This window comes from Xiphophorus hellerii, chromosome 11 (assembly GCF_003331165.1).
Source record: "Xiphophorus hellerii strain 12219 chromosome 11, Xiphophorus_hellerii-4.1, whole genome shotgun sequence".
NCBI classification, from domain to species: domain Eukaryota; kingdom Metazoa; phylum Chordata; class Actinopteri; order Cyprinodontiformes; family Poeciliidae; genus Xiphophorus; species Xiphophorus hellerii.
The window spans coordinates 24,226,775-24,237,327 of NC_045682.1; the positions used below are offsets into that span (position 1 = coordinate 24,226,775).

Sequence of the window (10,553 nt, forward strand, 5' to 3'; positions counted from 1 at the left end):
AATCATTGTTATCAACAGTACTGTATATGACTTTATTGAATATTATACTGAGATCCATAAGAGAACAGCTTGCATATTGGGTCTTAATGCAGAGCAGAAGGTATCAAGTACAAGAATCAACACAGAGCAAAACTTTGAAAATACTAATATGTACTAAAAAAGAGTTATAAATTTTGAAATAATTTACATGTTCCTCATAAATGCATTTGATGAAGGACACATACTGCTTCATTAAATGATTTCATATTTATCTCAGAAGTCAGATTTTTTCCAGCTGGAAAATCAAACTGAATGTTCTTTCTAGAAAGTTGGAGGTTCCACATCTGACAAAGTAAATAATAAAATTCTATGTATCTAAAACTATAGAAAGTTCATGATAGACTTTGTTTTATAAGTCTTTGTATACATTAAAGTAACTTTGACATTACATCTACATGTTCTTCATGTTACCAAAACAAAGCCATGAATATTCTGCCTGAAGAATTAAACTCTGAGCCTACAGAATGGAATAATGTCATTTAATTACATAAAAGACTATTTTTAATATTTTCTAGAAAAAAAAGCGTGTTTGATCTAAGGTGGAGGTCAAAGTTGAGATAGACTCTGTGTGTGTTTTGTGGTTTAAACTGAGGGCTGATTGTGTCACGGATGTATGAACCTACAAGAATGTTTTGTTCACAGAGTTTCACTGGAAATCAGTTTGAACTGCAAGTGAAATTGCTTTGAATGATGAACAACAAAGAGCTGTTTGTGCGATGGTGGATGGGATGTCTGATCTTTTTAGCACTGAACTCTCGTTGTTTGGCTCGTCTTTGTGCTTTTCTCCACTGTGACCAAAAGGAGGCGCCATCTTCTCTCTTTGTCATCTCTGTCTGTACAGTGGGGTTGAGAACCAAACCAGTGAATATAATTTACCGTGGATTTTTATTAGCTTTAGCTCCCAATCATAACTGGGCAGTAACCAGTTACATTTACTTGAGCAACTTTTGAAAGAATTGACTTTTTACTTTTACTTGACTAATTGAAGTATCGCTACTCTTACTTGAAACATTTCTGGATTCTCCATCCACAAATTCACCAGACAAAGACACTCCCGCAGTTTTTGTTAATATTTCATGAGTTTTATAATGAAATAAATTGATTTGGAAAAATGTGTTTGTTTTTTTTGTTTTGTTTTTCTTGCCTGATTTAGTTATTTTTGTTACTTATATGAACTATTGTCATTTTTGTCTTTAAAATACCAAATTTCCTCTTAACTTTCTAATTTGGTTTGACTGATTATGTAATTTTTAAACATTAAATGATTGATAATTTGATCAGTTTCTCAGTACTTTTCCCAAAAACTTTTTTTTAAATTGTACTTCAGTAATTTCTTGGATGGCTTCTTTTTTACTTGAGTAAAAATATATTGAAGTTCTGCTACTTTTACATCGTCCCTCATGTTTAACTTTGTTCCTTTTTCTGTCGTATCTCAAAGGAATCTACGTTTCAAATCTCCACATTCAGTGATAAACTTCTAGGATTTTCCAGTTTTATTCATTTTTATTCCAACAGACGAACAGATTGTGAGTAAACTGTAAAGAAATGGAGGGAACCAGGATGGGTGGAGAAAAACCAGGACTGGTGGAGAAAACCAGGACTGGTGGAGGGAACCAGGACTGGTGGAGAGAACCAGGACTGGTGGAGAGAACCAGGACTGGTGGAGGGAACCAGGACTGGTGGAGAGAACCAGGACTGGTGGAGAGAACCAGGACTGGTGGAGAGAACCAGGACTGGTGGAGGGAACCAGGACTGGTGGAGGGAACCAGGACTGGTGGAGAGAACCAGGACTGGTGGAGAGAACCAGGACTGGTGGAGGGAACCAGGACTGGTGGAGGGAACCAGGACTGGTGGAGAGAACCAGGACTGGTGGAGAGAACCAGGACTGGTGGAGGGAACCAGGACTGGTGGAGGGAACCAGGACTGGTGGAGAAAACCAGGACTGGTGGAGGGAACGAGGACTGGTGGAGAGAACCAGGACTGGTGGAGAAAACCAGGACTGGTGGAGAAAACCAGGAAGAAGGGAACCAGGATGGATTCAGATGTAATTTTTTGGTCCAGTTGGGGCTGAAAGCAGCATCACATCAGGACGGCAGAGTTAATTCACCATTTTCTTCTTTATTATTCATGCTCTGTGTATTTATTTTGGAAGAATGTTAATGTGTAAAATCTGAAGAATTAGGAATGTAGCCAAATTAATATTGAAAGCTAATTCAGAGCAAAATTGCTAGATATTTTTAAAAACGTTATTCTAAAAAATAGCTTTTTTATTTTTATTTGGAATTAATAACCTTTTAGACTGTTGATTCCTAATATTGCATTAATTGGCTTTTACAGTAACTGATTAATGGGGATGGTGGTGAAATATGTCCATGGAAAATGAATGGCAGGTGTGTCTTCACCACACCAGATTTTATTTAATTTATTTATTTCAAACAGGTTTTTAAAAACAAGAAAACAATCAGTAGGACAGAGAAAACGTGCTAATATAACCAAGACAAAATAATTTGTTTGTCAGTTTTCTGTTTGAAAAGGAGTATTAATTAATGAACACTTATTTAATCCTACCCCTTATCTAAATTTAATGAAATATATTACTTACCGAATCAATAATTATCAAAAATTAGTAATTAAAACCATGTTACATCGGAAGAAACGTTTCTTTAAGCATTAAAGTACAACACCTCTGAGTGACTTTGTCTTCAAACATTTGTCAAACACTTCTGTTCTTTAGTCGATTTCCAGATTTTCTGATCAACACGTCCTTCCTGCTCCTCCAGTCCGCCTACTGTGTACCGATATGTCACCTTTGAGGATGTTTTCAGTTTAGTGTGATAACTGCATTACCAGCAGTTGCATGTTTAATCACTCTATCTGAATTTTTCTTGGCAGTCTTGGCAGTTTCCCAGATAGATAAGCTGTTCATTCATACAGTTTGCACTCGGACACGTCTCATACACTTTGCTTCGTATTACTGTTCTGGGAGTTTGGGACTATCTAACCATCTAAAAATCTTGTGAAACAAAGACGCAAACAAGGACGTGGATAATCTTTGTGCTAACCGAAACTCACTCATATGCTGCTATAAAGATAAGCCACCCAGTGAAACTCAGCAGCAAATTTAGTTTCAGTATAAAATATGGATGAAATGAAGGGTATTCACGAACAAACGAACTTTAGGTTACCCAATCAGGATTTTAGTTTACATCAAACGCATCGGTATTTCTCAACCAGTAAGGTGATTTTATTTATGTAGCACATTTTCAGCAACAAGGCGGTTTAAATGCTTGACATGAATTAGAAGGAAATGGAAACAACAAAAGACAAAAAGGAAAAGGTCAAAGGTACAAACAAAACTAAATATTGGTTCCCCATGTTTAATAAGAGTAAGTAGTCCATAATTTATAAACTAATAGGGTTTTCTCTGGATCTTAAGTTTGTTCTGCATTAGAGAGGTATAAAACTGAATGTTGGTTCGAGTTGTTCTGGGTACAACTGGGTAAAGTATAACTAACAGGAGTTTCTCTACGTCCGATATTAAAAGTATAAAGCTCAGTCATCCACAGTTTAAATGATTTAGCTGTTCTCTTTTTTATATGTATGTAATGAGGATCACATGGTTGTCAGGGTAAGCACGTCTGCAGTGCTTCATGTTTTTCCCCCTCGCAAAACAAAAGTGTTCTGCTGGGTTTAATAAGTAACACAAAGCTGCCAAGTGGACTGACAAACATCTGTGGCTGCCAAGCTCAGCTATTAACATTACAAGCATGCAGTTCATTCCTGATACATTAAAAATGCTAGAATAAATTGTCACTGCTAAGTAAAGAAATGAGAAGAGTTCTCTTACTGTGTAACAATCAATGTTACTTCATCTACAGAAAATCCTATAATTTTAAAGGGCATACAGTATACAACTTTTCCTTTGTGTTTAGCCATTTACTTCACTGTAGTTATTTTCTTTTTATATGTGAAATCAGGAAAAGAAGTGAGCCCAAAAGTGGTATTATGTGTGCAATCGCCACATCATCCCAAAAAGTAAAGCACTGATAGCAAAGTTTTAATTCAATAATGTTGTAATATGTGTGTATCACAGTCATATTCGCTGCTTTGGGAAAATCCAAAAACTAGATTGGGACCATCTAAGAAACCGTGAGATGTTGTGTGGAGCAAAAGAAACTGGGTCAGTCAAAGAATCATGTGGTAATTTATGTGGAAATGGTTGAAGGTAAACCTGTTTAGAGATAAGATTAGTTTATCATCTGACATGCAGTTTTCTGACTTACTTTGTTCCTCTAAGAATAAAGAAATCATACATGCATGTAACTGACGATTTATTGATTTTGTCGACATGACTGGTTGTCATTAGACTTTAGTCCAAATTATCAATGTCGTTCCTGTTGGCATAATGACAACCTGACACTTCTTTATCTTGTACACGTGGGCATATTATCACACTAATATTACATCAACAGAGCTGCAACGTAAATGCTAACCTACAGTCAAGATAAAAAAGCAGCTTAAGAAGAGAACGATTGATGAAAAGAGTCAAATGTAGTTCAGTGATTTAAATTAGACTGTAACGTTATTTTTAATGCATGCTTGAACATAAAGCAGTTGGAAACCAATTGATTGTGCAATATTATTTTTAATGACCTACTTTCATTTTATTGACAGCCTGTTCAATATGTTGCACTTGTTTGACTGGCTGACTGGCAACGTACTAAACATAATTACAGAGGGCGTTTGTTAATATTTATGTTATATATCAAGTTACGCCCAAAATCCTACTACTGGCAGGTTTAGGTTGTTTTAATCTTGTTTTAAAATCGGCTAAATGCATTGGCTTTCATGCATACTGCATGTATTTTATCCCTTTAACTCAAATTACTTTATGATTTAATATCAGACCAAAAAGCAAACAGAAAATGGCGCCTTCTTCTGAATAAATATATTGTTTTACTGCAATGTAACTTTGTTGGGTTAGCATTATTGCGTTATTTCATGTTGTGCAACAAGACAGCGAAACTTGTCACAAATCGGCACATGACACTGAAATTAATCAGTTTTATAATGGACACCAAGTATCATGTTTTTACAATGGGACTAGGCTGTAAGCTCACAGGTAACTAAAATGTTTGGGGGTTTTTAATAAGGAAATGTGAGCCATGCAGAAGAAAGTGTATGAGTTCAAGTGTTGTAATACTATTAGCTGATAAGTAAATCTTAATGGAAGATAGCTGCCACTCCTACTGTTTGACCTGTGTATCAAGGAATGCAGAAATTCAAACAAAGCAGATGTTAATTAATCTGCAGCTATGTTTAAATAAGGCAAAGCCAGTGTGAAGGTTTTGCATGAACCAGCCAGAGAGACGTTGAAGAAAATTCAAAATATAATCTTAATTTATTAACAAAAAAATCCAAAAATGATAAATTGGGCCCAAACTGAGGTCAAGACAAAGTACAACTCAGGTGGTAACAGAACAAACTCAAGCACAAACTGACCTAACAAACAAGACATGAGGGGAACTTAAATAGTGGCTGATCAGACCATTAACACACACTAGGGGGTAATTAAACACACAAAAACCTAACAAATATTGGTCAGAATATTACTAAATCTATAAATGAAATAAATATCAGAATTTAACTAACTTTCCAAAAGAAGAAACATTAAATAAATGGTAAAATTAAACTAAAGACCAAATTCCCCCCTCCCCTGGTGAACAAATGGAACGGCCTGCTGAGGAAGTTTGACACCCATATATGGACACCAATTAGCTGGAGCTCATCTGTATGATTTTCAGGAACAGGTCCAGAGGAAACTGGTAACTCAAAAGAAAGAAATTAATTTGTTATATTTAACAAAATATACAAAGAACTGACACAGTTAACTAAATGGGTGCACAACAAATAGTTAACTAAAGAGTCAGACTAATGAAAACAAATTTAAAGATAAAAATCTAAACTACTCACTAATCAATATATAAAGTAATATTAAGGGAAAACAGAAAACCATTACCAATAGCGTCTGTGTGTGACAGTCGGGACAGCTGTCACAGTCAGTATAATAAATTTAAATCAAATCACACCAGGCATTAAAATGTGATTGGTTTCATCATATTTACATAAAATTCTATAACAAGTGGATTTATTTAACTTATTTTAAAAAAGAGAGAAACAGCTCTTATTCTGTAAAGCATTTTCGCAGCATTGGTATACACCTAAACTTAATAAAAACAGATACCTGCTAAACTGTTGGAAATATGCTTGAGAATTTTATACTTTTTTGTCATTTAGGTCTACATACTTCACAACAGTATGAGTTTAGATTTCCTGTAGTTTGTTTTTGAAACATACTCTGGCCTAAAGTTTTTTTCTTGCATCATGTCCAGAAAATATGACCTAAAATAACTACGCCAATATAGTTCTTAAGTTTGAAATGTCCTTCCAGGCAAGACACTTTATTTCTCCTTTAAAATAAAAAAAAACTGGCAGTTTATTAAAATGGGGGGAAAGTCTTGTTTTGAGTTAATCTGCCAATGGAACTAGTACTTTTCATCAATATTAAGGAATTATTTACTTAAATTAATCCCTTACACTTTGCTTGAAGGCTACTTATTCATTTTTGTCTTATTTCAAGAATACTAAGATGGTTGCACTAGAAAAATGCTTGGTAGGATTTTATTTTTGAACAACCTGATGTTCACTAGAGCTTAAAAACCACATCGCTCGTAATTTATACCTAAATATTGAGAGGGGTTATTTTTCTGTGCATTGGTTCCTCAGTGGTTTAGCAGTTTCTGACTTCATATTAAAGATGTACACTTTTGTATCTTCATATTTTTGTGTTTTTAATGCCAGAGACAATTCAGCACACTTACCGTACTTTGCTTCTTTGTCAGTACTTGAGATTTTTATTTTCATCAGCCTTGCACAAAAATCCTGACCCTGTTATTTTATTTTGTATCCTTTTTATATTTAGGGTACAAATAAGAGGTACAAAGGGTGTTTTAGTTTCAAATTTGGGTTGAATGTGGTTCTGAATTAAATGTAGATCACTTTTTACCTACCATGAGAAGGTTTCCTACCTACATTAGCAACTTATGGTTCAAATTAATGTTTCTATTAGAAAAATTGTCGCTGATTGGTCCAAATTAGGATCAAATTGAAACCTGAAATTATCATAATTTGTCAAAATATTTAAAATAGAACTAAAATTCAATGTTTAAGTTTGGGTCTAAATGGTAAAGTTTGGGTGTGAAACAGCAATCCAGGTCATTAAGCCCATAATCTAAATCCTCCTTATCAAAGATATTTTCTGTTTATTCCCCTTTTACGGTTAAAGAGGATAGATGTTGCACACAGAAACCAGAGTTAAACTATAAAAAATATTTTTAGATGCTGGTAGTTTGCCATTAACTACGTGTGCAGGTTTAACCAGAGAATATTGTAACATCTTGACAAGGCAATAAAGATGTGATATAGAGCCAACAAACTCAAATTAAAAGCTGAAAGACAGCAAAGGATGATTAAATGTGATTTAATATTTACCTTCCTGTCTGCCTTTTCTAACTGATACCAACACGTCAAACATTCACATAAATTATAAAGATTGTTTGTGCATCCAAAACGGTTGCTAAATGTCTCTCGTCAGGCACATAAAAAGCTTCACTCTGGTCATTTATTACCTACAGGCAGCAATAAAACAGACCTGCCCAGCGCTACCACGGGCAAAAGGTTAAACCATTGGGAGGTTCATCTAAGAAAGTACTGAAAAACAGCACCAACACACCCAGGTGATAAAGGAGGCCAAGGCCCAGAAGGCCCCTGATTGGCTTGGTTTGACCAATGAAGTCATCCTCTGTAGCAGGAACAGGTCAGCTTAAGAAAATAGATTTATAACCCAGCAAACAGAAGTTCCTCTGGAAACGTCTGAACCGACAGACTGCCGTGAAGCTTTTCTCTGTTGAGCAGTTGGAGACATTTTTTGAGAAAAAGCAAACCTGTTGGACAAAAAGCCACCAAGACGGATTAAAGTGGGACTTTAAAAGAAGTCTTGGAGGAAGATTGGAAAGAAGAGAAATCTAACCTCAGGAGTTGAAAAGGACGTGTAAAAAGGCAAAGAATGCCGTCATTTGGACTTGAGCTGGCTGGCATCGGCCTGTCAGTGGTGGGCTGGCTGCTGAGCATAGTCAGCTGCGCTCTGCCCATGTGGAGGGTCTCTGCCTTCATCGGCGCCAACATCGTCACCGCTCAGGTGTACTGGGAGGGTCTGTGGATGAGTTGTGTGTTTCAGAGCACCGGCCAGATGCAGTGCAAGGTCTACGACTCTATGCTGGCCCTCCCTCAAGACCTGCAGGCCGCCAGGGCCCTCACCATCATCACCATCATCCTGGGTGTCGTGGCGCTCCTCATCTCCATGGTGGGAGCCAAGTGTACCAACTGCATCGAGGAAGAGGCCGTCAAAGCCAGGGTGATGGTGTCCTCGGGCGTGGCGTTCATCGTGTCGGCCCTGGCGCAGATTGTGCCCATTTCCTGGTCTGCACACACCATCATTATGGAGTTCTACAATCCAGTCGTCCCGTCTGGGCAGAAGATGGAGATCGGAGCAGCGTTGTACCTGGGATGGGCCGCCGCAGCCCTGCTCCTGATCGGCGGTGCCCTCCTCTGCTGCAGTTGCCCCCCACAGGAGGAGAAGGCACTAAGGTACACCGTAGCGCCTCACAGCCGTGTAGCGTACTCCGCCGCTCCGAGATCAACGGCCCAAAGCTCCTACACCAGAAGAGACTATGTCTAAAAAGAGCCAAGAAGTCAAGAAAGGGTTGAGACAAAATCCCAACTATTATTTATGCATTTTCCGGAAATTTATGTTTAACATCACACATCAAAAAACACAGGTCTCATCTTTTTTTAAATTGGAACCAAAAATATTCACACGTTTTTTATACTCTAGAAAGATAGTTGTTTACATATCAACTTCTCCAAAAGAAATTATTTTATATAAATATATCTGTTCTTACGGTGTTTCATTGCACTGGAAATGTGCTGAACATATGTAATTACATTGTAACTGGAACAAATGCTCATGTTTATATTTTATGATGGACTTGCAAACCAGAAACAGGAGCTGCGTCACAGCCGAATGAAAAGAAAGAAGGTCAAAATGGCGGAGAGGACTGTGAGGGAAGTCTTGTGAAAATCTTTTTGGTTTAAGATGTGCTTTATTCCACGTTTTTAAATCTCCATTACAGTTCTGTTTTACTTTCCAAGTGTTGTGACTTTTAATTGTTGAAGCTAATGTACTTGACATTTGTTTAACATAATTTATGTTCAACATTGTCACATTTTCCTTCATTTTTCTATATATAAACTTTTAGAAAAATGTCAATACAAGTGAAACTACTTTGTATTTAGATCTACTAATGATGATTTTAAATAACTTAAAGGAAATAAAGCAATGAAGTTTTTTTACAGTGAAACATCATGGAAGCCTGTTTTATGTTAATTTTTTTTACATAATTTAACAGCTCATTTTGTCAAAGCAAAAAGACAAATGAGAGCAGAAACTACAGATTTAAATATTGTTCTGTAAACGTACAGAAATCAACATCACCATGACGCGTAAAGACGACTTTCTGATTTACAATTTTGTTTTCGTTTTGGTTTTTCCTTAGATGGAAAAAAAATCTTAAGTGTTTTTGGTCTAATTTCTGGTGCAAATATCTTAGTTTTGTTTTACTTCGAGTGTACTTACATGCAACTTTCAGCAAGATAGAGGAGCTTATTTCAAGCAAATAATGCTTTAATATTTTAAGTACTAGTTTCACTGACAGATTATTTCACGTGTGACAAGATATTTCTCCATGTTATAAATAAAATAATCTACCAGTGAAACATTTTCTTTTTTATCAGTGATTGTGATTTGTGTCATATGTGCACTAAAAACTAGACGAAAAATACTTGGTAAGGCTTTTTGGTGTGTTTTTAATGGGGGTTTTATGCATTGTATGCGGAAAAAACACAAAGTTCATACGTTTTTCATATGATCACATGTTCAGGTTTATGATCTAGTAACATTTATCAGAGATTTGATTGTTTCCTAATCCCAAACAGAGCACTTTGTTTTCAGTTTGTAGATTTAATAGTGATTCCTGAAGGCTCTACAGAAGAACTGGAGGAAAATCTTTCAGTTCTCAATCTAGTTGAATTTAAGGAAGTCATTAAAGGCTGTGTTTAAAACTTCCCTTTTTGCTAAAGCTCATAGTTAGAGTGGCTTAGGAGATCCTGAGTTAGGCTGCTGTATTCGTATATGAAACAGAAAAACTGGAATCTCTCCCAGTTCCCCCGTTGACTGAACAAAAATTATTTTTACTGTTGTTGACCAAAAAAAAAACATTGGAAGTTAACATGTAAATAAAAATCATGAGAAATATAAAAGCAACAAAGACATGAGAAATAATCCATGTTACATCTGCCCCGATTCAAAAATGATTTGGTTTAAACAGCAGTGTAAT

At 36.1% G+C, this 10,553-nt stretch overlaps 1 protein-coding gene across 1 annotated transcript; it reads left to right on the plus strand.

Annotated features, from left to right (window-relative positions):
• Positions 1-7,942: 7,942 nt before the first annotated feature.
• Positions 7,943-9,989, plus strand: LOC116727971 (claudin-4-like). Its single transcript, XM_032575678.1, has one exon. The coding sequence runs from the start codon at positions 8,165-8,167 to the stop codon at positions 8,834-8,836; it is 672 nt and encodes a 223-aa protein (XP_032431569.1). The 5' UTR covers positions 7,943-8,164; the 3' UTR covers positions 8,837-9,989.
• The last annotated feature ends 564 nt before the right edge of the window (positions 9,990-10,553 follow it).